Genomic DNA, 27,216 nt, shown 5'->3' on the forward strand with positions numbered 1-27,216 from the left:
TCGTCAATCGTATCGGCATTGGTAGCATCGGAAAAATGGTGTCCTCCAGCCCGAAAAAGTCCAGCAAGGGCGCATTACTACAGGAAGAAATACTCCAAGCGGTCGTAACAGCGGACAACTTTAACGACAAGTTTGCCCCGATAACTAAGGATCATCCATGGGTAACGTTCACGACGTTTATGTTTTCGCTCGTTCATCGGCAACAGTCGTCACCCATGTGCCGTCCGCTTGTCACATATGTCGGGTCTCATTCCCACCTCAGCTGGGTTCGAAACGTACTGCCTGCTTGCTGAAAAGTGCTTGATTTTGGAGGTATTCGAACTTCGAATCCTTAGACGGTGTGTAGCCTGAACTGCATTACATTCGTGATTGTTCATTTGACGATGCTTCACGAGGTGATGTTGGGAATGCGGTTCAGTAAAGAGTTTGAAAAATATGAGGACCCGAAGTATACATTTATAAAAATGTCCAAAACAGGCGATTTTGAAGAACATTGTCTGGGAAACCTTGCCAGGAGACTTGAACTATAATTTTACTCAAATCAAAAGGTAGTCAGTTTTGTCGTTCCGTACGTGCTGTAAAACATCCAGGATTTTGGCGGGCCTGAATTGCAGGTGCTGTTGCCTCTGCTGAACCGGCCCCTCATCGATTACACCCTGGAATACCTGAGCACCAACGGCATTCAGGAGACATTCCTGTTTTGCTGCTCCCACGCCGAAAAGATCAGAGACCACATCAGGTGGAAAGTTCTGCTCGATTTCGGATTCAAATGCAAACCAGTATTTTGTGTCTCTTGTTATGCATTTATGGGTTTAATGTATGGGTACACAAACCTTTCAACTTTGCTCGGTTTTGATAATCTGTTGTGCATCAAGGTTTGGGCATCGTGCAACAATTACAAGGGTACTCCATTTGTTTTCTTCATGCTCCCCAATTTGTCTGAAAATTTCGTAAACACACCGACAAACATCACTGAAATAATATCCCAAATATTAGGCCAAAACCTTTTTTCTTTCGCTAAGTTACTGAATTTACAATTTTGATCCTCACCATGTTTTTAAAGCAAAGCGGCTAGTGGCAGGCAGGGGCTTTCTCTTTGGACTGTAGGATTTGTTCCCAACTGATTCCAAGCAGTTTTATGGTGTTAAATCAATGCTTCAGAAGCCCGCTCCAGCACCCGCGTAGCAGCACGAAACAAATGCTCAGCACAGTCCATCTTTTAGACTGCCTGCTCGACCAGCAAGCCTGTCTGCCACTGACGTCATGGCACTGAAAAGCATGGGTATATTTGAATGTTGGTTTTGACATCATTTTCATTTGCCGATTCTGAATTTCTCGATACTAAATACTAAATAGTATACCGGAAAGGGTAAAGGCCGGTGATTTTGAAATTATAGTTAGTTGGGGTAGCTCAAAAAGTCGCCGGAGTACCCTTTTATGCTGCCATTGAACTTTCTCCTAATAACAAAGGCATTACGGTCGACTTCTTCAGCTGTTACGCGGGAGCGGTGCCTGCTCCGTCTTGTTAGCGCCATCTGGCAGGTAATCCCCGAAACAACGTAGATGCACGATGCCGCAGAAATCTTTTCTCCAGATTTTGATCGCAGCACTGGCTCTCCCATGTTATTACGACGAGTGCCTTCAGCGGGGTGTTGGCAGCACGGAGCAGCCATGGTTCAAGTGTGGCAGTTCTATTTTGTGTCACGTGTATTGATGGATTGTAGATTTCGGATTTTTATTCTGAGTCTATCTGTCGGTTATTTTCTATAGCCGTCTCCCCATATATTCAGTGTTCACATAAACTGCCTGTGCATCCTCATCATTCGCAGAAACTCCAAATGGGCGCTGCCCAACAGTCGGATGTCAGTCAGCGTCATCTCATCTGAGACCTATCTCTCCGTCGGGGACATGATCCGGGACCTGGACTCCAAGGGCCTGATCCGATCTGATTTTGTGCTCTTGGATGGCGGTGTTGTTTCGAACACCCCTCTTCGACCAATCCTGGAAGAACACAGGCAAGGCCCTTGGCTCTTTGGTTCACTGAGCCATGTCACGGGGTGTGGCCGCAGTCGTTGCGGTTGGTGTAGTTCTTGCCATGTAGTGCGAGAAATGGCAGTCAATATATTGGACCATGACTAGTGTACTATTGAAGGTTAAATCTTTTATGAAGTTTTCAAAATTAGTTTAAAAAAGCTTGCCATAAACTGCTCCAAACATGCAGTTTCCTTCGGACTTAATCCCACCGATTATGTTAAAAGACTAGTTTAATCTTTACAGGTTACTACTGTATGTCGAGTTCCAATATCGGCAGTGTGAGCAAAACCTTGCACCGCAGGATCCAGGATTCCTGGGCTCAATTCCAGCCCTTGCTTGTCACAGTCTGGATGGTCAGAATTGGTTGTGTAATCACGTCAGCAATCAAACTGCACTGACTAAATTCTTTTTTTTTTTTTAATTGGATTGGATATGAGGGTTTAACACTTCACATCAGGCGGTGATCACTGTGAAAAAAAAGAATAGAATCTAGCCCCCAAAAAAAGACAAGAAAAGTATGAGAAGTCTAAACACGATCGCCGTGGTACCCCTAACCTCTTCACAGTTTTTCCCCACCAGTCCTCTAATCTATGTTTCGTGACGTCCACTGCCTTGAGGGCACTGGTAGCGTCACCAGTATCGCGCCATCCACCAGTCGTTGGCATGGTTGACGCATCCTCAATGCACGTCGTGGTTCCTCTCACACACGCTTCAAATCTCTTCGTTCCAGTGCAAAGGCGTAGTAAGTCACATCAGGGGGCACTTGTGGCCTCAGCTCGCAGCACTCCATCACGACACAAAGTGCCATTTGTTTGTGCCAGCCATCTAGCTGACACGTAGTGTCCAGCCCTGCCGTGTACTACTTGGCCCCGAGGCGGCGTGTCCATAGTGTTTCTTTATAGCATGAACCAGCGTTGCCATGCCTCGAAGGCAGACGGACTTCACGCTGCCTAAACGCTCGTGTCTTATCTACTTTGTTTGTTTTTTCGGCACATGAAACCTTACGTTTTACGGTTGTTTCACGATTCCTTTGGAACGAAACGACTTGGGGCTAACTCTAGAGCACGGTGCAGGAATACAGTGGCCAAGGATAAGGGTGCCCTGATGACGCTCGTGTACCGGAAGGCGTTTCCACGGCACAGAAGCCGGTGCCTTGAGGATGAGTGTGCCGTCGCAATCAACCCCGACACCAACAAGCTGCTTCACCACCACAAGGTGACGTCCGCCAAAAAGTGTGACTTCCCTCTGGTGAGTTGGCGGACTCCTGCAACAAAGCAATACAAATTCAAATGCAGTGCTTTCAAATATTTATATTTTCCTCGGGCAATGCAAGATTGGGATTCGCTTTAAAATTGTATATACAGTGGAATTTCGTTAACTTGAACCCGAGGGGTCCAGAACTTTGTCTGAATAATGCAAAGTTTGAATTACTGGGAGTTTCCTTCCTGGAAACACATAGGATAGAACCTGCATGTTGGTTTGAATTATCCGCGAGTTTGAATTAACCCTTTAAGTGCCTTGGACGAGCTGAGCTTGTCGGCCGCTTTCTGGTTAAAAATGCCATGGACAAGCTCAGCTCGTCCAGTGGTTTTTTCGGTAGCTCTCAATTCTACGGACAAGCTAGGCCCGTCCGAGTAGTCTTGCGGTGCTGATCATGGATGGCAGCACTTGTTTTAGTTACCGTATTTATTCGAATATAAGGCGGTCACGATTATAAGGCGAGGGGGCAGTTGAAGGACCCAAGAAAAAGAAAAAAAATCGCCATATTGCTATACTGAGCTTCGAATATAAGGCGGGGTATGACTTTGAGACTACTGGTTTTGGAAAAAAGCCTCGCCTTAATTCAAATAAATACGGCAACACATTTTTTTTTTTTTTCCGCCGCTGCTGATTTTTGCATAATAAACTTTTGAAATTTTATCTGTAATACTGGAGGAATAAAACTTCGAAATAAAAAAATATGGCACTTTTGGGTTACTTTAAAGGGGCACTGACACCCCAAAGGTCGTATTTATTTTTATGGTCTAAAACGATGGAAGTTGCAGTCATAGACACGCAAAAAAAAACGCATCGCGAAAAAAAAATTTTTTGCGCGCGCGCGCGCCTTTTTATTTTTGCCGTTTGATTTTCCCGCCTCTCGCCTCCTCGCTTCTTTTGATCGGTGACGTCAAAAATCAGGAAATTTAGAAGCTTTGTAGGCGACATCTCTATAACATTTAATAACGGCAATCGTAAAACATGTTTTTTAACGCAATTGCGAACGCACTACGGCCCTTCTTTTTGAAATACCAAAAATAGGGAGTTCGTTGTGGTGCCGTCTCCTGGATTTGTATCCTCCAACGGAAAACAGGCGACACCGCTCAAAACCGGTCCGCCCCAACGCCGCCGCTCACTCCTTTCCTCCTCGCTTTGGGTCGCCATGGCAACAGCAGGGAGTGGTGAAAGAAAGTCGACTCTCAGGTCTCCGCGATTTTTGACGTCAAGGCACCGGCGCCGATCGCGCGGGAACTTCGAATTCGGCATTTGGAAATTGTTTTTTTACTTCACAAATACTGAATTCCCAAATTTCAAATTTTGAGGGTAATGTCCCGGCATCGTTTTCAATCGTTTCGGATAATAAAAAAAAATATGATTTTGATGTGTCAGTGCCCCTTTAAGAAAAAAAAAAACTGGCACTTAAGGGGTTAAGAGAGTTTGAATTAGTGAGACTCCACTGTAGTAAAGCTTTCTTCAACTCAACACTTTACTGAAAAATTTTGTTAAATTGCTTTTTGTGTGTTTTCATTTTTTATATCTTAGTGTTTTATTTTTTTTATAGCTCCCAGTGGAGAGCTGCAGTACGATTAAATAGATATAATTAAAGATTGAGTGTGTTTAACCATTCAGTGGAGTCCGCGGTGAGAGAATGCCATTTCCCCAATGCGGGTCGGACGTGTTTACGGACTCATCTTCTGACCAACCACAAGCCAGGAATAATCCCGTTGCCGTAACAGTGAGCATGGGATGCAGGCCCCAGTCAGTTACCCCGCTTTAACGTTGCCGGACTTTTATTTCGGTCTCAACCATCGTAACGTGCGGTATCCGCGGTGCTCGTGTCTGACTGGCGTTGACGGTTGTCAGAGTTGATCCTTTGAGTCGTCCGGTGAGCACCTTTTTGGGGGTCGCATTCACCATTTATTTTGTATAATTTTACCCCGACGTCCGTTTCGATGTCGACATCAAGTGGCTGCGGCGTGCCAATGAGCCCACCTTGAATCACATGCTTTGTCCAGCACCATATGCAGATCTTTTCGACACCGTATTTGCCACCTGCTGCATGTCCGCTGCACTCCAAGGCATAAGTGACAGTTCAAAAGTGCTTTCCCGCTGCTCTTAGGTTATGGGGTCACCATAGACCAATTTAGCAGAAGAAAATTTACACGAAGCCAAACTGGCCTTACAGCTGCATTCGGAAATCCGAGTGTTCAATTTCACAGCAGCACGTTGGCAGAAGTGTCCCGGTTTCACAGCACGTGGGCGGAAGGTCACCGTGAATGATACGAAAAGCATAAAAAGGCCAGTTCTCCAAAGCTTTACTGCCGTAATCTTTCTTATCTGCTTTTCAAAACATGACAAAAAGTGTGAGCAGATGCGTATACATGGAAGAGTAAAGATGACGGAGATACGGAGTGCACTCTGCACTGTGGAAGCAGTCAGTGTGCCTCGAAAAAAAGGAGGGGGGGGGGGGGGGGGGGGGGGGAGGAAGGAAGGAGGAAGGGAAGGGGAATAATACATGAATAGTTTTCTTAGCCATTTTTGAAATATTATGCTTTAAATATGGGAGGGTGCGGCCCCTGCATGCAATTATACAGTAAATAAATGCACCGTGTCCCTGTTAACCTGTCTGCCGAGTCAGTCCTTCTTTGTGGTTTTCTGCCATCTGGTGTCGCATTTGCTTGTTTTGGAAATGGATCTTAATAACTGAATGTTTGAATTACATTTTATTCCCACTTCGGCCACCAGTGGTAAAGGCAGCTCTGGTTGGCGGTGCCACCACCGCCGTGGCCATGCCCTTGCTCCTCTTATTTACCAGGTCGTGTTTAATTCACCTTAGTTCAGTCGAGCCAAGTGACGTTAGGTGAGGTATGAGTATGTTAGGATAATGCAAGGCAGGTGGGCATAGGTTAAGCCAGGGATGCACAACATGCGGCCTGCGGGCCGCGTCCGGCTCACGGGCACTTTCTGTGTGGTCCACGGACATGACACTGCAAGATATGCTCAAGACGGCAACCAGTGCAATGATGCCATATATTGAAAACCTGTGTGCCAGTTATTAAAAACCTGCGTAGTTCCCAATGAACTTTTTTTTGGCTCGCGTCATTTTTGAGTTGTGCAGCCCTGGGTTAGATAACCTGGGGCTGCACCTAACCGAGCCATGGTCGGCTTGGTTAGGATAATCCAGACAAAGTTGAAGCTGGTAGAGAGAATTTAAAAGAACCTCCAACCGTCTCTCTTTTACTTTTTTCTATAAGAGACCAAGATTTTAGCATTGCCCTAAAGAAGCTAAATCTCTTAGTGAAACATTGGTTGCTGTTCTGAAGCTTCCAGAAGGATTTTTTAAAGTATTTTAGGAAAAATAAGACAATAGTTGACGTTAGGATATTATTTTTGGAGCATGCTACGCATGTTACTTTCTAATAGAGAATCTGAATAGCGATCAGTGGCACGCTTCCATGCCCAGACAATCTTCCAAGAGCACCCACGCGTCAGCCTGCGCCATGACCTACTGGACTCCCACATCGCCATCTGCTCACCCCACGTCCCACCCATCTTCTCGGACAACTTCGACTACCAGACGAGGCACGACTTCGTCAAGGGCATCCTCGAACACGAGGAGGTCAGTCACTGCCTGGGGTGGCCAGTTGCAACGTGGATTTGTGTCTTGGATGCCACAGTTTTTTCCAAGAGGTCAGGGTATGCAGACCGCAAGTTATTGTGCTTCTTGCACAGGAGGTGCAATGATGTCAGAATGCCGAGCTTTTACCGGCTGATTGAAAACAAATAGTGGGTAGACCTCAAGGCATCTAGTATTCAGGTCTACCCACTATCCTTTCAATCAAAGCTACTCAGAGCTTGGCGTCGTTCTGACATCATCAGCTTGCTGTGCAAGAAGCAGACGACTTCCTCTCCTCACTGGAGCTATATCACGGGTGTACCTGTGACAGTGCTCTGCAAAATAAGGAATGGAGAAAGCGTAAATGGCTGCCTTCCCACAGGGTACACGGAAAGCATATCCTTAGGACATGCTTAGGGAACGATGCCCAAAGGGAATTTCCTAGGGAACTGTGTTGGGTATTGCCCCAAGAAATGTCTATGAAGAAAAGGTTTGGTGCAATGTTTGTAATCATCTGCAACCTCAAAATCACATTCCGCACTGAGCATGTGAGACTTTGCTTATAGTTAGGATTCCGTGTTTTCGGAGTTTATTTCTTGTGAATTTTGGAGGGTGTTTTTCTGAGTTTATTTTTCGCTGGGGATTCGGTGTTTATCGGAGTTTATTTTTGTTAGATTCCTAATTCGTTGAAATTCAAAGTTTATTTTACTGCGTAAAATTTAAAAATTAAAATACAAAATAAATAAGATCCAGGTACCGTGAACTGTTGCCCCAAAGGAACCTCTAGGCGCTAAAAAGCAAACCCCCTTTTTATCAGTAGCTCCAAATTACAAAGGACCTCAGGACCACTGACCCTGTGCTTTTATAAAGTTTAGTTGTAAAACTCCGTGTTTTTTGCTGTTTATTTTGTCGCTGTGACCTCGAAATTCAGACCTTTTCGGGTAAATCCGAATTGAGGAAAAATTCACCTGCGAGTGTTTTTGGTATTTTTTTCGGATTTATCCGAAAACACGGAACTTTACTTATAGTGTACCAGCAGGAGGGTAGGTGCACTGAGCGCATGTATAATAAGAGTGAAACTGAGTAAGTACATTTGTGGGGTGCATTGACTGATCAGTTGATTGCTCTTGGGTTATAATAGGATTACTGGGTGATCACAACTGTCAGCATTACTTATGTGGTAGGTTTGTGCTTCATTTAGACCATTACTGTTAGGCTTTTTTTCATCAAGCCGTGTCACCGTTATGGCTAAGTTGGCTTGCTTCTCCAGGTCATTGAGCAATACCAAGAACTCTGAGATTGAGCTAGTGAATCACAAGCTTCTATTGTTGAAGTACTGCTTTAAGAAAGCATATGAGCTTGTGCTCAATTCTTTCAGAGGATTGCAGGCGGGTTTCATTCGGAAACGCCATTGATTATTTTATCGACTGATTTATTTTGAACGTGCCTATAAAGAGCAAAGCTGTGATGTTGCTTGTGATCAAGATCTAAATCACACAATATACCAAGCTATGTTTGGAAAGCTCTGTAAACAACTTATTTTTCGCGGGCTGAATATTTCGCAATTTAGGTCAAAGCTGAAGCTTTTTAAATAATTTGCGGGTGCTAATTTTCGCGACGCAGGGGGATCTCAATATAGATTGCAATGTGTTTACATTTTACCAAAATCGTTTGCGGGACCTATTTTTCACAAATTGTAGGCGATTTGCGAAATTCGCGAAAATTAGGTTCACGAAAATTAAGTCGTTTACAGTATTCATCTTACGAGGAAAGTGCAGAGTATGAAATTAAGAATATGCACATGGCTGTAAGTATACTGCCTTGCTTCAAGGATATGTGCTTGATGCATTGTTAGTGAGTCTCTAATTCTGTGTTCCTTGAGCTCATGGATCGGTGGTTGAGGATGGAGATTTTTTTTTAATTCTTCTATAATTATGTGGTGTTTGATGACTGTGAGTGAGAAGTCTCTGTTGCACGGAGGCTGCAGAATATCATTTTCAAAGTGCTGCTGAAGCCCCTCCTTCCTGAAGCGTTACATCATAAAAGGAGTGTTTGGAATCTCCGCTCTCGCGCACCTTCAGCGACTCTCAATGCTATGCACGTGCACTCTAGCTATTTTCAAAAAGGTCATGAAAAGAGTTCACGACTTGTGTCAGTGTGGGGGAATATACCTGGCAGGCTTGTAATTGCACGCACTGCCGAAAGATCCTTATATGACGTAAGAACTGGTCGGAAGTTTTTCGTGTTTTCTCGCGTTTAGTTACATCTTCGGGGAAAACTGATGTGATATTCAGAATCGTTGGATAAAAATACTCGAAAATTCACCTCTAACTCATTTTTTTCCAAGAATCTCTTCAGTTTCCCTTTAAAGGTTCCCTTGTGCTTTCTGTACCATTTCGAGCTAGGATTTTTCGGAGGGTTTGTAGCTCTCTCAACTTGGCCTCCTTGTTTTCCTCCCCCGTCTCCCGCAGATTATGGGCAATTCCATCTACATGCACGTGTCGGGCACCTGCTATGCCGCTTCCGCCTCCAATGTGGTCATGTATGACTCTGTCAGGTCAGCCCAGTATGCATATACACAGTGGTCCACATGGAATGGTTTTTTACACTCTGCCATGTGTTTTGAATGTGGTGCCATCCACTCAGTGTAACAGCCCCACTTCTATAGCAACATACCATTATATAACAAACAGTTTGAGGTAAACCGTAAAAATATCATAACAATAAAATAGCATTGGTGTAGCAAATGCATTAATTGTTTCTAATCTTCCCATTTTAACATTGAGTAGAATCTATTATGAAAAAACAATGTGGTACTAGTTTGATGGCACTTTCAGCATCCGAGTCTTAGTTTCCAAGATGGGAACAAAAATGATGAAAATGCAGTTTTCCTTTGGATAGTTAGGAACAAAAGTGCTTTAGCCAGCAGTTTAGCTCATCTGCTGGGTCAATTCTGACAGTTTATGAATGCTGACAATGTGCGAAACTACTATGTATCACTGGTAAAAATGAAGCGCATCCAAAGCTGTCCTATTATGGCACCATTTTTATACTGCCTTTTTTGCTTTACGAGTTGTGAACCTACTGTAGTAATTATAATGCAATTAAATGCAAAGGTGCAAGCGAGCTGGACAAGGATGACGAAAATAATCCCTGGAGAAGGGGAACAAGAGGGACAAAGGACAAACAAATCTCCAACTTAAAAATTCAAGCTTCGCCCTTGCTGGTGTCAGACTGGTGGCAGCTGATAAAACCTGTTTGCTCTACTACGTCTAACCCCTGGTTAGCTCAGTTAAAGCACTCCACTGGAAATGGAGAGGTCCCAAGTTCGATACCCGGACCAGGTGGATCTTTTTGGTCATGCACCAGTCACCCAGCTGTATTTGGAGATTTGTGTTTGTCCTTTCTCCCTCTTGTTCCCCTTCTCCAGGGATTATTTTCATCTAATGTAGTAGTCTAGCAAAATCTGAAATTGCTAAGCCTTATTCTAGAAAGATCTTTTGCAGGGTGCTTCTAAGCTCTGAAATATAGATGATGTTACATCAGCTGTGATCTCCGCTTTTCCGGATCAGGACTGTTACGTAGCGTTGTTGATTGTCAAGTTGACCAGTGCCATGGCACCGGGTGCTTTGACAGCAAGGACGTCATCCAGAGGTGGGCGTATCCCTTGGTCCCCGACCACACCATCGGGAAGAGCACCTCCTACGCCTACCAGCGCCACTGCATCTACAAGCCGTGCGACGGATTGCAGCTTTCAAGGTACAAGCGGTTAGACAACTATCAGTGAAAGAAGAAAAACATTTAAAGGTGTACTCCTGCATTTTCTTCATAGTTCCCAATTTGTCCAGAAATTTGCTAAACACTCCAACAAACATTGCTGGAATAGTAACCCAAATATTGGGCCAAAATAATTAATTTTTTTTTGCGAGGTTATTGGGTTTACAATTTTGGTCCTCACCGTGTTTTTCAAAGTGAAAGTTGCTACTGGCAAAATGAAAAAGTGACATCAGGGAAAGGCAGGGGTTTACTCTTTGGACTGTAGACTATGTTCCCAACTATTTACAAGCAGTTTCATGGTTTCAAATGAGTGCTTTGGAAGCTCGCTCCAGCACCCATGCAGCAGCACAAAACAGATGATCGGCATACTCTACTTTTGACCTGCCCGCCTGACCTTCAACCTGCCTTCCCCTGCTGTCACGGCACTGCAAAGCGCGGGTATATTTTAATGTTGGTTTTGGCATAATTTTCACTTGCCGAGTTCACAGTAACTATTTTGAATTTTGCGATAATAAATAGCATACCGGAAAGGGTAAAGGTCGGTGATTCCGAAAATATAGTTAGCTGGGGTAGCTCAAGAAATCGCCCGAGTGTCCCTTGAGGGACAAGGACAGACAGCACAGTTCTTTCCACTAGCAACAAACATTTACCAATGTCTCCTTCAATGCATATTCTCTCCGTCCCAAATTTTCTAAACTAAAAGAGATACATAAAAAAGAAATTTAAAAATGAGAAAAGGAAGAAAACCCGTAAGTTAAAAAATTAGAAAAGAAGGAAAAAAGCGAAGGATAAGAAAATAAAAAAAAAAATAGAAGAACAGCTAGACCACTTCTTTTTTATAAATATGTTTTAGTTTTCAAAACTGGTGGTTTGGCACCTCTATAGAGAGTGTAGTATTCAAAACCATGTACTCTTTATGCTTCTTAAATTTAAAAAGGAAAAACAAGTGAGGGTGTATTTATGCAAGTAAGAAGCACCTGCACGGAGCCTTATGGTAGACTTATAAGAGCATTGCGACGAGAAAAGAAATTTCTGCCTTAGTCTTTGTCTGACTCCTGCCGCAAATTTCGTGATTTGTCGTGCTTTGCAATCTTGATACAATGATCACATATGAAAGGTTTTATTCCTTCTTAAATGCTGGTGCACAACCTTTCCTCCCTTCTGTAAAGATTATTTACCATACTCGAGGCTTTCGTACAAGGAGGACAGGCAAGAAGAATGAAAAGGACATCAGGTAGGGATTTTCAGACAAACTGGAAATTTTGTTTTGATTTTGTACATTGGCTGTGAACTTGCCATTTGGATACCTCGGATGAGCTTCTCAGTCGGAATGTGGCTTCCTGTTTTGATGTTGGAGTACAACTGGCATACCAGTGGAACATCTTTCTCGCTTGTGCGATAGAGCAGAATGTAATCCCACTCTGATACACCGTTTCAGGAGCTGCATGCTGAAGCAGAACACCCTTGTCGGGGCCGGAACAAAGATTGGCGACGGCACAACCATAACCAATTCGGTGATTGGCAAGAACTGCTTGATTGGTATGCACCAAACATCTGCATCTCACATCGGGGTCAAAACGGTGGGCACACTGTTTCAAATTCTGTGCCAGCACAAAGATCGGCAATGGCACAGCCATAACCAATTCGCTGATTGGCAAGAACTGCGTGATTGGTATGCACCAGAAACCTGCATCTCACATTGGAATCAAAAAGGCAGGCAAACTGTCCCAAACTCAGTGCCGGCACAAGAATTTGTGATGGCACGACCATAACCAATTCAGTCATTGGCAACAACTGCGTGATTGGTACACACCAGACATCTGCATCTCACATTGAGGTCAAAATGGTGGGCACACTGTCCCAAATTCAGTGCGGGCACAAGGATCAGTGATGGCATGACCATAACCGATTTGGTGATTGTCAACAACTGCGTGATTGACATGCACCAGATATCTGCATCTCACATTGGGATCAAAACGGCAGACACAATGTCCCAAACTCTGTGCACCATTTTTTAATATTCTAAAATGTGCCGTTTATGGACAAAGAATATGCTTTTCCCTGAAGGGAAAGCCATTTTCTCAGAATAATGAAAAAGTGTTCACCAATGAAGATGCCGCAATGTTGTTTTCGGAAAAAAATGCTTTCTCGGCTGCAACACCGAGTAGAATGTTTCCCTGAAGTAATTAATTAATCTTTGAACCGCTTACTTATTTTTTACATCAAAGGATATAGCATGTCAGAATCTTTAATTTGATGATACATTTACCCAGAACTCGGAGTATAGATCACATCTTTTGCACAAAAACAATAGTTAATAGTCTAGTGCGAATAGTGGATTTTGAGTTCGAAGCGAATAGTGGTTTTGGCCGAATATTTTCGATTCAAATATCGAATAGTTTTTCCACGCCTTTTACTACCATTGCATAATGCTTAGACAAAAACCCAGCTAAACTTGTGAAGGTTGTTCCACTTGTTCATTTATAAGCTAAGCTTAATCTATCTATATTTATGAACTGTGACCTCAGAAGGTCCGGTGTCTTGGGATGGCAAGTAAGTGACGAATCTGACATGAAATGAATCCTGTAGAGATGGCCAACTATACCCAATGGAGTTAATTTACAAATCTTGCTATATAAAATATTCTTTCTTTAATCTCGAGTTAAAAAAGATGAATCGTGCATGATGAACGCAGGTTGTAAGGGCATCTCTGCCTAACATAGTATACTCTTGCATAACAGTTTAATTTTAAAATTTTTACTGCAATGTAGATATACACATTCACAAAGTTTTCATTTATTTTCATATACAGTCGGCACAGGTGCGCCCTCCCGCTGTGAATGTATGCTTTACTTCCAAGCACGCAATTACGATATTCATACTTTCCAAAGTTTATCGCGGCGGGTTACCCCGTTGAGTGCGCTTCTTACCAAGCACCTGTGCGCTGCGGAGAAGCAACACCCGCGAAGCTCGCTTTCGCGGGTATTGCTTCTCCGCAGCGCACCGGTGCTTGGTAAGAAGCGCACTCAACGGAGCCAACCCGCGGCAATCAACACTTCGAAAAACGCGAATAGTGCAGTTTTTCTCGAAGCGAATATCGAATATTGTATTATTCGGAACTACTATTCGAAATTTCGAATATTCGCACAACCCTGATAGTTAATATAGGGATGCTGACACTCCCCAAAAACTAATTTATTTTTTCTGTGAAGTGTACATTAGACTAGTGTCAAGACACTACTCAACATTGTTTGTTGTATATTTGCTGAGGAAAACTAGCAAGGACAGACTGAATCTAGAGGGCCACTGTGAGGAATGCTGATGGAAGGCTGTAGCAATTGGTCCTCATGGCTACAGTTTCTTGCAGAGAAAAATGCCAGAGTTTCCAACTGCAAATATTTTTCCTGGGTAACTGGATCCTCGAAAATTTGTTTAGTACAAATCTTGCCAAACATAAGTAGTACCCTTATACTGTTCCTTTGAAGTAAAGTATAAAGTTGCACACAAATAGTTGCACATCTTTCTGTCCATTGAAATTTTCCGTGTATTAGTTGCTTATTGTTTTCATTTTCCTAGTCTTTTGGTGTTGTGGACGTGCTTCACCAATTTGTTTGCCTCGTGCAGTCACTTTAAAAGCAACATGTCAGCTTTATCATTCATCTGTCTGTGCATCTGCTATGGCTAGCAGATGCACAAGCGTATGGGGTAACATTAGTTCGCAGCCTCATTGCTTGGAATGCCCCATAGAAACATGAGCTGTATTCGTCAGAAATATTAATCAAGGACCAAAGGCAGGGCCATGGGAAACGGCTGCACCCCTGCAGACGCCTCCTCCATGTGTCTGCCTGCACCGACCACCGACCCAACTTTTCCGCAGGCCCCAATGTGAGCCTGGACGGCGTCTACGCCTGGGACGATGTGGTCATCGAGGACGGCTGCAGGCTGACCACCTGCCTGCTGGCCACTGGAGTCGTCGTGAAACGAAATGTCACCGTCAGCCCCGGCTGCATTCTTTCCTATGGAGTAAGCTCTCGCTTGCACATGTATCGTACCATTTGTCATGTTCCTCATGCCTCTGGCATGACATGTCACGTGCATTGTTTTGTTCACGCTCTACTGCAAATGAGAAGTTCGAGCAGGAGCAGATTTATGGTTCGGGCTTGGCAGTGGTGTTGAGAATTTGGCTTGGCTCCACAGAGATGTAATGTCCCAAACAGATTGAATGACATGAATGAATGTCACAGACGAAGGTAATTGCAGTTTCACCATGAATGAGGCATTTCTTTCTAAAGATAAACAGATATACAATTTAACCTCTTTACAGCAGATCTGGTTAAAGCAGACATTCAGTTATACCATACCGATTTGTTAAGTTTGGTTGGTCTTCCTATCTATGCCATTGAGCTAACTTTTCTCGCTACGGATCCTGTTATAACATATATTTGGATATATAATGAACTATACATAGTAGGGAGTTTGTAGGTACTGCAGTATCCTTAAAGATGCCCCAGCCCCTAAAAATAACCCACCCCTATTTTTGGCACAATTTACTATTCTCTCAAAACCACCGAAAGATATAGCCCACCTCTAGTAATTGCAAAGCCCATGATGACATCGGCAGAATTGGTGTTACTCGGCCACAGCGGGGATAGGTGAACATTCCAAACTGGAAAGTACAGTTTTCTCTGCTCCATTGCCCCTCAACGTGGAAACCAGTTTGGCAGGTCACATTATAAGAGTAGCATTCTTAGAAATGTTCTTGATTGCACACCGAAAGTTAGCCCATCCCTCATTTTCACTCAATTTGCTCTCACTTTAGGTGGGCTATCTTTCGGGATATTAAGGTAGTTCACCATTTCATTATGGCAGACTCTTCGACAGCCGTCATTATTTCGGACATTACGTGGCATTAATTTGGTAGCGGTGACATCCATTTTGTTGATTGCAGTCATTGCACTTGTGTCTAGCGAGTCTTGTATGACCCAGAGTACACAGTGATGACTATCATTGGTGCAGCTCAACAAAAATCACTTTACCTTTTTCAGTTCAGAAGTTTCAATAAACTAGTTCTTTCCTAATATTCATTTTCATTTTGTCAATCTCACTGGTTAGAACAAAGGCCAGACATAATCCACCAGAGTAATCTTCATTCTGCATACTCCTTTTACAACAGACCAAAATCTATTACTATCAAGGTCTGTTATAATAAAATTCACCCTTGGTAGCTGGGATGGGGGGGGGAGAGCAGTCACCACCATCCCTTGCCGAGCGAAAAAAAGGTAGCGCATTAGGCAGTGGTGAGTGAGCTTAATGACCACTAGAGGCGCAGTAGTTTGAAAATTAATTGGCCGACAGAAAAATTTTGTCTAGACAATCGTTACAGCAGCACATATTTATTTATTTATTTATTTTTATTTTGAGTGACCACCAACAGCTTAACGCCTCCTTAGTGGTGCACTTATCAATGAGTCAATTAGTAGTAAAATTTTAAACAAGATAAAAGCGAAATACTGTAGTAATTCCAAAACACTAGCGCAAAGCAGTCGCTTGGCACTGGTGTCGGAGATCGAGACTGAAAGACGACGTACTTAGGTCACCGTGGGACCGGACATCACACTCAAGGAGAACACGCTCCTTCAGGCTGAACCAGTCGTCGACGACTTTGGAGACCCTGTGGAAAAGACCGAAGGTAGAATTTTCTGCACCTTTTAATATGGAATTTATAAACATGGACTTAGAAATTGCACAAGATGTGCGCGAGCCTGCGATGCGTTTTTGTACAATACAGCAAAATCTTTCTAAAGGTACAACCTGACAAGACGAGGACACGGACATAGAAAGCAAACATTTTTTTTAGGTTAAAGGTTCTTTACCGGGCTTATCAGATTTTGCTTTGCACCTTATCTCAAGAAAAGTATACCTAAAAACTGCTACACGTCAGAGTTAAATACATTATAATCATTGTTGTGGGGTATGCGGAGCACAACTCCGTCTGCTTCTCACGCAGGGGTTGAGGTGACATCAGAACGCCGACCTCTGATTGGCTCCGATTGGAAGGATAATGGGTAGACCGATCATAGCAGCTATAGCACTATCTTTCCCATCAGAGCTCGGCGCGGTGTGACGTCACTGCAACCCCTGCGCAAGAAGCAAACAAACTTGCGCTCCGCATAGAAACTGGGTGTGCGTTGGAATCGGGGGCACATCATCAGGATCGGGGTAAATGCGGGCACGTGCCGGTAAACTCGTCGGGAACTGTTTAGCTTGGATTCAAATACTTGTATCCGGGTGGGTATATTGATGCCCCTTGGTTGGACGTATGTAGTAACCTTACGTCCACAAAGAAGATTATCGCCTTTAAAAGTTTTACCGCTAACCAAACGGTCCTCGCAGAGTGCGACAGGGATCTGGTCGGGCGAGAGGGACACGGCTTCCTCTGTCAGCCGGACGAAGACCTCGACGAAGAGGAGCTCGGACCCCAGGACGTCTGGGGCCAAGAGGTCGCGTCCTCGGAGGATGAGGACAGCCAGCAGGAGGACTCGGACGAGGACCTCCTCTCCGAGGGGGCCTCCCCGCCCCCCGACGACACGCGGCGTGAGTTCGCCTCTGGTCTTTCACGTTTTGCGTCGAGACTACTGTGGTTGCAACGAGACACGTCCCAGTGGTGGCGTATCGTGCACTCGTTGCCACTAATTTACGAGGGAGGAATCTTCGTCCCTGACGTGTCAGATGCGCATGGGTTTCATTCGTGCCACTTTTCTCTCGCCTTCTCCAGTGTTCTACAACGAAGTGGTAGAAAGTCTGCAGCGCGGCTTCGAGGAAAACATCAAGTGCGACAACCTCATCCTCGAGATTAACTCCTCACGGTGAGCCGAATTCGCTCGGGCGCAAAATGCATCCATGCTCGCGATTGACGACTTCGTCCGCGAAGGTGAATCGTTTTCAACTCCTTCCGTACCACGAGGAAATGTGGTGCTTTTTGAAAACCGGAGGACACATTTTTTTTATTTTAAGAAACCACTCGGCATATGGCTAATGATAATAATTTGAAATGTTGCAAATAAGCTGCTCTTTAGAAGGTAAAAAGGTTTAAACTAATGTCTGAAAAAAAAAAGTTTGTCGGATTTAAATACTGAACTTGGAATTTGTGCAAACATGAGTACAAAAAGTGCTTTTGCGGCTATTGGCGACGTGCACGACCAAAAGCGTCGCTGCAATCGGCCATCCACGATTGACCAAACGCTTGCGGTGACGTCTTGAGTGGGATAATTTCTGCTCTCGTTGATGTGAATGAGAGCAGTGTCATACTGTCACCCCTGACCGCGCTGATTGAAGAGCGTGATTCCTAGGCTTCCGCAGCACTTTTTACGCGCCATCGAACTCATTGCTCGCCACGACGAATCTTGGGTGTGGTGTCGGGGATAGAAGTTATAAGGGGGCGCTACCGAAACATCTCATCGCCAATATTAAATGACGCTATGCCTTTAAAAAAGCCTCAGAGTGCCAAGTGTGCCCCAGACACACCGCTATCAGTTCTGTAAGTTAGAAGGCTCTAGCTGATTCTGTTCTTTTTTTGGGGAGGGTCCGTCGGCAGGTGTGTTTTCATGACTTCATGCCATTCAGAGATGCAGTTGCATGTGGAAATGCATGTCCTTCAGAACACTTTTTTTTTCCTTTGCACGAAACCTTGGTTTGTTATAGCACTACCCTAACTTGTCCTCCTCTGCTGATGTTCTTATGACTTGCGCCACTCATAAATTGTGTGTCCCAACTTAGGAGAACCTAGATAGAGCGAATGACGCTCTCCATTGAGCACCTGTCGATAATCTGTGCCTTGGAGGTGAGTTGTCGCTGTAGCTCAGATCAAATAATCCGACATCACAGTCCTCACTGCTGTTGCCATCCAAAAAACGAGCAGTAAAAGTAGTTAAATTGTGCGATTAAGGCCATCTTTCTAGCGGTCCCCAATGTCAGCAAGACGCCATGTTTGATTGTCTCCGTTGCACAAAGATTTGTTTTTGATTGCTCATGAGAGGGGAATTGCATAAACCACCCCTTCAGCACAAAGAACAAAACGTGTGTGATGCTTTTTTATTCAACCTCTCATGCGGTAAGCAGTATGTCGGGCAAACCAAGAGGTGTCTAAATGATCGGTTACATGAACATCACTATAACATAGAGTAATTGCCGGGACTGCGGGTGCTCAGCGAACTTAAGTAACTGCACTGTTATTGCCAGAAGTGGTAATCAGCTGACACGAGAGGTTATTGAAGCTGAAAAAATAGCCAGGTTGGACAAGCAATGTGTCAGTGTCCCATCCTTAGCTTTATCAAAAAAGGAATTGGATTATCTCGAGATAACATCAAAGTACCAATAGTGAAAAAAAATATGAAAAAATATTTTATATATATTTTTTTTTATATTTTTAGAATTATTTTTTTAATGGAAATTAATAATTTTTTTTTAATTTTTTAATTTATTTTTTATTTTATGTTGAGGTGTCATTTATGTTGTTATTTATTTATTTATTTATTTATGTTTTTTGGCTATTTGGTTTCTGGTGTTTAAACATTTAAAATGTTCTCTTGAATGGCAAAGGAGAAGAAGTTGACGATTTGAGGAAGAAGAAATATAAGACTGAGTTGTTAGTCAGCGCTGCGGGTCTGTTTCCTTCTTGTGTGCCTGTGAGTGTGACTGTATATCCGCGCTGTCCCTTCCAAGCATGAATTACAGCTAGCCCAAGCATCCACATTATCAATAATTAAAACAGCTGGGTTTCACTAGAATGCTTGCATTGGAAGCCATGCTGGTCTGGAAAGATGAGGTTGTTACTGGATAGATGAGTCATAATCTGGGATGAAAGTATATGTTCCATGAGTTTGCATGCCACGCAGGTTAGCGAAATAGGCCTGTAGTTTTTGAAAGAATTCTTATCACCAGACTTGAAAATGGGGATGATGTAGGCAAGTTTCCAGTCTTCAGGTATTTCGCTAGAGCAGAGGGATCATTGAAACAGCCTACCAAGTAGAACCCCAGATATGTGTTAGGTTAATTTAAAGAGTTAGGCTGACATTCCATCAGGGCCCGGGCAGGAGTTAGCGTTCAAACGATCAGTCACTCGACCCCGTGACCGGTGATAACAATGTCCTGCATAATACATTCAGCATGTTATGGCTACTTTTACTGCTAAAAATGTTACTGCTAAAAAAGGTGTTAAACCCAACGGCCAATTGGCGTGGGCCCAAAAAAGACCCGTCATCACAAGAAACGTTTGGCAATACTGGTGAAGGTTTAGAATTAATTACTTTCCAAAATTTTTTTGCATCAGTTCTAAGCATGGTTGAGACATCCTCGTCATAAAATGTTTGTTTGGCGGTTTTTATTTCTTTTTTACATTTTACTGAATAAGCATGATAAACGGTCCAGGCATGTTCTGAGCCTGAGTGAAGGGCATGCCTGTACACACGTTTCTGTTTGTGAATAGATATTTTAATAGTAGTTGTAAACCAGGGCTTGTGCAAGCTTGGAGCGATTTTTAAAGTTGGAACACATACGGATTGAACCTCCAATAGTTTTTCCCGAAAAAGGACCCAAGTTTTATTCACAGACCGTTCATCAAATCCACTAAGAAATGTGCTGGAAGATTTGCGGAACAGAGACTCTAAAGTTGCCGAATCAACTCTCTTATAGTCAAATATTTCTTTCCTTATTGAGTCCCGCTTATTAACAACCAGAGAGAAGTCACAATGTATAGCATAACGATCGCTAATTTGGTCGGTTACTTTTACACTAGCGTGTTCTGGGTGAGTTGTGAAGACTAAGTCTAAAACAGCATCTCCTCGAGTAGGAGCGGTAATTATTTGCTTCATATTAAAGTGATTGGCCATATCAAGTAACTTGCAACACTCACTTTTCTTTGCACATTCATCAGGTGCAACACAGGCACCCCAGTCAATGCCAGGATAGTTGAAATCTCGGGCCAATATGAGAGGACAGTTAGGGAATCTACATTGGATCTTGTCGAAAACTTCTGTGAAGCCCTCAACAAAGTTGGCCGGAGAGCTCGGCGGGCGGTAGCACACATCAGCTACGCATGTCTGAAATTCCAGCTTTATGGTGACCCACAAAATTTCAAGCGTACGCTGTTGAGGGCGATAAAAGAGGATGAGACACTGTTTCTAATAGCCACTATTACTCCGCCTCCCCTGGTACCGGGTCGATCCTTGCGATAAACAGTGAACAAATAAGAAAAATGCCCCTAGACGTAAATCTGGGAACCAGCCTTCAAGGGTCACTGGAGTCAATTTTGAGTTTGTCTTTCCATGGCATACGCTCACTCTATGTGCCCCAAGCATCTCGGAAAGCTCGGAAATACAATCTTGCATGGCCTTTTTCTTCATCACAAACGCCGCCAGACATCGCGGCACGCCCCCTTTTCCGAGATATGTCTCAACAGAGGGGCGCGCCAGGACGCTTGGTTGCATAGATTGAGCTAGCGTTATAAAAAAAGACCATCTTAAAATATGCTTTAGCAACCCTTTGAGACCGCGCAGGGAATATCTTAAATACGCTTTAGCGACCCTTTGAGACCGCGCGGGTTGTCACCGGTGCCTCCTCCGTTTCAGGTATGCGTACAACATCGCCATGAAAGGGGTGATATCGATCGTGAGCCGGGTGGTGCTGGAGACGCCGGTATTGTGCCACCAGGGCGGCAGTGGGGGCGCCCTCTCCACGCCGGAGTACAATTCCCGCGTCAAGAAGTGCCTGGTCCAGTTCCGCCCCCTCCTCCGGAACTACGTCAAGGACACAGAGTCCATGCTGGACTGCCTCGCTGGACTCGAGGCAAGTGACGTCTGTCGCTCGTAGTTCGGAATGGGTTGTTTATCTCCAAAGGCTGGTTAATGCACTCGCAACTGTTTACTGTCGTGTGGCTCAAAGTTTCTTCAAATCTCTTACGAGAACAGAAGACAATGGCGGCTAGCCGTGGTTCATATACTGTAAACGACTTAATTTTCGGGAGGACCTAATTTTCGCGAATCGCCTGCAGTTTGCAAAAAATAGGTCCCGTGACCAATTCCAGTAAAATGTAAACACATTGCAGTATATTGAGATCCCACCGCGTCGCAAAAATGAAAACCCGCAAAATATTCCAAAGCTTCAGCTTTGACCTAAATCACAAAATATTAAGCCCGTGAAAAATAAGTTGCAGTATTTCCTGTTTTGTCAGTGCATCGTTCTTTCGTTCTTTGCTCGCGAAACTTTTGTTGATGTTATCAGGTTAGGCAGCATGTACATTTTATCTCACAAATACTGCAAAACCTTTGCTCTATTGAAATGCCGTTCCAGGGTCACTTCAGAGACGGCGCCAGCGTGCCAGTGCGTTTTCGTCGTAAGAGATGGCAAGAACTCGCTCCTTAAAAAGTAGAGCGTGTGAGCGGTCCTCAAGGGGGCCATGAAATGAATTTTGGGCTAGGATAGATGAATTTAGATTGGGATTTTACTATTAGCATATCATTGAGTGGGGCCAAAAGAAAGACATATTCAAAAGCCTGCTTTTCGGTACGGAAATTTGAAATATGACAGATTATTTCGTACCTCCTTTCCTTCGAAAGCTCTCCGCCTTTTCATTGCAATGCAGGGGTGAACGAAGGATAGTTGTGCGCACTACTGCGGAAGCCACGGGCTAGAGGGGGTGGGAAAAGCAAATTTTGTCCGAATCTTGAGCGACGTTCTAATCAAGGGCTAATCTTCTGCTGGGAGTATGGTGACGTGCGGGTACACAAACGAAGGTCCGAGCACTCTGAGCGAGAGGGGAGTTCCCCCTTTCCCTCCTCTTGAACTGCTAGCGGTATACTCTCCCCCCTGTACCTTTGGTAATGTTGTGCAATTTGTGAGTTGAGGAGGAAAACTAAGAAGGAAAAAGTTGAAAAATCATTTCATGGCCCCCTTTAAATGGGAGGAGCAACGATTTATGGACTTCGATCAAACATTTCTAGAAGTTGCCCTTCGACACTTTTAAAGTACAGAACAGAAAACCGATTTCGCCTGCGCATCCTAGTTGTTGTGTAAAAAAAAAAAGATAAATATTGGCATTTCTGGCACCCCTCAACTCACTCCCAGTCGTCTGGGTCCCCTTTTTACCTGGTCCCTTTTTTAGTGACGTCATTCGGGGTGCCGTGTAGCTTCCCGTGTGCGGTCTCGGAGAACGCTTCCTCTCCCTCTCTCTGCTGACATTAGCGGGCGTTAGGCTGCAGCTTAGAGCCGAGCGAGGTCACATTATCTTTTTGCCGTAGTTCCTTCGGCTGCCACTTGCGGCTGCAGGTGGGGTACAAAGCTAGACTTTTGCTTTGCGATTATGCAGCAGAATTGCGACATTTCTTAATGAAGGAAATGTTTTCTCTATCCTCCGGGACACGATAAACAATGTAAAAATGACGATATGCAAATTCTTTTAATCTTAAAATCGTTGCACCGCCCTTTTAAGTGTTCTGGAGCATAAAAGATAAAAAGATAGAAAAAAAAATGTTTAGAGTTGGGAGTGATTTTGATATTTCGGTACATCGTTCAGAAATGAGACACTAAAAAGAAGCAGATTGCGATACTAAAAATGAGCCTCGCTACCTAAATTATCACTTTTATTGAAACACTTCAAAAAAAAAGTTTTTTGCATCTAAAGCATATTTAGGCAGCACAGTTCTTTGGGCCATAATTTGGTATTTTGTCTGGGAGTTTACGGGTCTAAACCATATGAAAAAAAAGGAAGGTAGAGGCGTACTCTTTTCGCCAGTGTCTGGGTATCTTGGCTCGTCAAACAGGTGCCAGATTTAGGCTTTGCTGCTGGTTCTTTGGTTGATATGTGGCATCTCTGGGTAAGGTCTGGTCCTTTGGTGACTATGTGGTGAGCCAGGGCAAAGCCATAGAGATGCCAAAGAAAGGAACCCTGGCACTAACCAATGCCTTGGAACAAAACTGTATTATGCCCAAGTTAAGCCCTTAGGATTGACAAGCTTGTACCTAGTTAGGCGTTTGTCTGGCATGCTAGCTGGGTGTCCAGGTAAGAAAGCTTTCAAGTTTGGAGTTGCTAGAGGTCGGGCAATGCCATTCCTCGCAGGAATTTGTCTCGGCATACGACAGGTACTTGCCATCCCTGGCAGGCATCTTGAACTGGTTGTACGACGAAGAGCTCCTGTCTGAAGACGCCATCATCCACTGGTTCGAGAAGGAAGACCCCAGCACAGCAGAAGCGCACACCACGGTCCGGAAGGCGGTGCGTTTAAGTTTTTCTTGCACTAATTTCGGTTTGCGAAACTCAATCACCACCATTGGGCATTAGTGCTGCTATTTGATGCGCTCTGAGGATCCGACATGAGCAGTTGCAATGCACCGACCAAAACGTCGATCCCTCTGCTCGCGTCACCTGAAGCCCACGGAAATACCTCTCCTCACCTTTGTTGCAACCAGATGGCTTTTTAATGATCGGTTAGCAGTTGCCTATTGCGTGCCCGGTTTCCCATGTTTTTCTATAAGAGATGTGCTCTCTTTCAAAGTTGTTTTCTGGTTGCGCCATGTCATGTAGAACTTGGCACATGTGCTACGCGTGTTGCTTAGACACTGCTTCATTGTTGACCCTAGTTTTGTGCCTCAACATTGGCAAGAACAATTGCATCAATGCATTGAAGTGGAGGCATATCTGGCACGGTGTTCAAGCCAGTGTCCTTAGAGGTCAGAGCAGATGTGCCAAGCAGAAAGCATATGTGCAAAAATTGTGCCAATGGAACATTTCCAACAATCACACCAATTGGCTTGACAGCAAGACCAGGAAGTAAGAACGAAAAAAAAAAGGAAACCAAAAGACACCTAAAAAAAGACGTAAAAAATAAGTGTGGAGGATAACTTTGAGGGCGAGGGAGATAGATAGTGTGCAACTGGCAACCGACAACCAAGCCATATCAGGGGGAGAAAAAAAAATAAGTAAAACAAACGTCCTTGAGGTGCGTGCTGATCGGCCCATGCATTGGAGGCTTATGACACGGGACATTTTTCTTTTTTGTTTTTTAATTGTTTTTTGTTTTTTTACCAATGTTTAGGCCACCAGTTTATTGTTTGCTGTGCCCTGCCTGTTTCTTTTTAATATTTGTTGAGATTTTGAGTTATCCAGGTGGGTCCTGAAAACTTTTCAAGGTAAGTGATGAGTAAATGCCATTGTGCCTATGGGAGTTCATTCCATGACAAGAAATCTTTCAACTTGGCCCATATTTCGAGATAGTCAAGTTCGAGTTGACGAGGGATTACTGTAGTTTAAGAACATTGCGGATGCAGCTCAGGTGCAGATACAAAGTCTAGATGCGGGTCGGATGCAGATGCTCATACTGTTATCCGCGCAGGGCTCCAATAACAGTGTATTGACATTTCCACTTCCAGGTTGCAAAGTTTGTGAAGTGGCTTCAAGAAGCCGAAGAGGAGAGCGATTAATTGTCTAATCTTTCCATCTGAGCCAATTTCATATTTGGAGTGAACGACTTCTTTTCAATAAAATGATAAGTTATCCAACAAAATTGGGTGACCACAGTTGCGTGTCAAGACTTGTGATGGCACTACACAGGTGTCATGTCTTTCTCTTCTCTGTTCCAGGAAGTCTCTCAATCAAATATTTAGTGTCAGATCGGTACGGTTCAATCGCATCAGTGCAGCTATGTTTGGTAGAAACATTGTAGGCTCTTGGCCACCGCCATTTGTTATATGTTACTTGTAAAATGAATCATCATTTCAAATACTACCTCTTGGTGGTGTACGAGCTTGTTTGCCCCAGTGGGCTTTTTTGCAAGGGTGCTTTGATCGCACCACGTGCACAGAACTTCTTGTCAGATTTTCCATTCACGTACAACTAATTAGTCAAACCTCTGCCACTAATTGCTTTCTGAAAATGATAAACGTTTTTATAATTTTTTAAATGTAAATATATGACTAAATTTGCTCGATTAAGTTTATTGATCTGCTACAAGATACAGATTAGATTAAAGGAAAGCTAAAACACTTCTTGAAAAAAAAAAGTGTTAGAGGTGCATTTTGACATGCTTTTATCCCGTGAATCTGAATATCACGTTTGTTTTCCCGAAGATGTAACTTAACGTGAGAAAACACGAAAAACCTTTGACCAGTCGTGGCGTCACGTACTAGGATCTTTGGGCCGCCAAGCGCGTGTTGCTCGTGCAGGCGGCGCGTGCAATTGCACGCTTGCCAGGTATATTTCCCCGCACTGACGCCAGTCGTGACGTCTCTTTCTGACCTTTTTGAAAATGGCAAGAGTGCTCGTGCATAGCTTTGACAGGCGCTAAAGATGCACGAGAACAGGGTTTCTAAATACTCTTTGTATGACGTCACGCCCCGAGAAGGAGGGGCTTTGGTGGTACTTTAAAAATTAGTTTATGCAGCCACCGTGCATTAAATTTAAAAATAATCTCGATATTCGTGAACCTGGAGGCCAAATGAAGAGATATGGGGGTTTTTCCTAAAGTACAGAACCACTTCAGTTTCCCTTTAAAGGGGTACAGAAACGAAATTCCAGCGCTCATTTTTTAGCTTTAATGTTTATTCATATTGCATATTGCAGCATAACCTCAAAGATACCAGTCTTTCACTGAAAAGCACAAGAAAACTAATTTTAAAGCTAATTAAACAATGTTTCAATGTGCACCTGGTGGATGCATGTGGAGCCTATTTGGAAGGTAATCTAGCAAAGTTGGGTAACTTGCTACCTAGTCATGATGTAGCAAGTCCCATCGGAGCAGCGCTGTTTTTCGGAATTCAACATTTTCCTTTATTGCTTTCCTCAACTCACAAAACGCGCATTGTACCAAACTCTCGTTTGTGTACCCGGACACAGCCATTCTCCCCCTAGAAGATTAGCCCGTCGCTCAAAATTTTGACAAAAGTTGCTTTTCCCACTTTGTTCACCCCTAAGCTGACAGTGCTGTGGAAGCTATGCACTGCTTGGGCCAACCACCATGCTCGTCACCCAACGGGTACTTCGAACGGCTCGGTTGTAACGCGTTGATGGTATTGACACCACTACAACGCTGACAATGCCACCAAATGCATACTCCAGCCTTGCTATGTCACGAATGAGGGTAACCTTTTTTTTCTGTTTTTGTTTGTGCCGGGTATTCCATGACCATCGCGCTCTCCGTTGGCTTCTCTTCGAGCGCTTGCTTGAGTGCACCATTTGAAACGAAAAATATAGACAGTCGTTCAAAATACAAATGGGCGATTGTCATTTATGGTTATTGTCCGTCGTGCTTGACTCATTTACAAACGAAGTTTGAATATTTCAATTTTCGTTTCCGTACCCCTTTAAAGTAGGGTGACCACCTTCCTGCTTGCGAAATGCGGGACACGCGGGGGGGGGGGGGGGGGGGTAGAGGGAACTTATTAACACACGCACCACGAACCGAGGCTCTGTTAACACATTTAATATCCTGTGCTGTTTATACACCTGCTAATTGTATTGCAGCAATTAAGCTCAAATAAGTTTC

The 27,216-nt window shown here is 43.9% G+C and overlaps 1 protein-coding gene across 1 annotated transcript; it reads left to right on the top strand.

Moving 5' to 3' along the window:
* LOC115312005 (translation initiation factor eIF-2B subunit epsilon) lies at window positions 1-25,252 on the top strand. Its single transcript, XM_029970866.3, has 15 exons — window positions 1-161; window positions 615-739; window positions 1,830-2,015; window positions 3,108-3,282; window positions 6,755-6,910; window positions 9,379-9,464; window positions 10,544-10,666; window positions 12,123-12,223; window positions 14,562-14,707; window positions 16,277-16,373; window positions 17,078-17,278; window positions 17,460-17,550; window positions 21,310-21,526; window positions 23,796-23,951; window positions 25,106-25,252. Exons 1-15 carry the CDS (start codon window positions 36-38, stop codon window positions 25,154-25,156), a joined length of 2,037 nt encoding a protein of 678 aa, XP_029826726.2. The 5' UTR covers window positions 1-35; the 3' UTR covers window positions 25,157-25,252.
* Window positions 25,253-27,216: the final 1,964 nt, after the last annotated feature.

This window comes from Ixodes scapularis, unplaced genomic scaffold, assembly GCF_016920785.2.
Source record: "Ixodes scapularis isolate PalLabHiFi unplaced genomic scaffold, ASM1692078v2 PGA_scaffold13__105_contigs__length_92229423, whole genome shotgun sequence".
Classification (NCBI taxonomy): Eukaryota; Metazoa; Arthropoda; class Arachnida; order Ixodida; family Ixodidae; genus Ixodes; species Ixodes scapularis.

Coding starts and splice junctions, on each gene's coding strand:
- LOC115312005 (XM_029970866.3), top strand. CDS start 36: ATGGTGTCCTCCAGCCCGAAAAAGTCCAGCAAGGGCGCATTACTACAG. Junction 14,708..16,276: donor GCTGCATTCTTTCCTATGGA/GTAAGCTCTCGC, acceptor CGACGTACTTAG/GTCACCGTGGGACCGGACAT. Junction 21,527..23,795: donor ACTGCCTCGCTGGACTCGAG/GCAAGTGACGTC, acceptor CATTCCTCGCAG/GAATTTGTCTCGGCATACGA.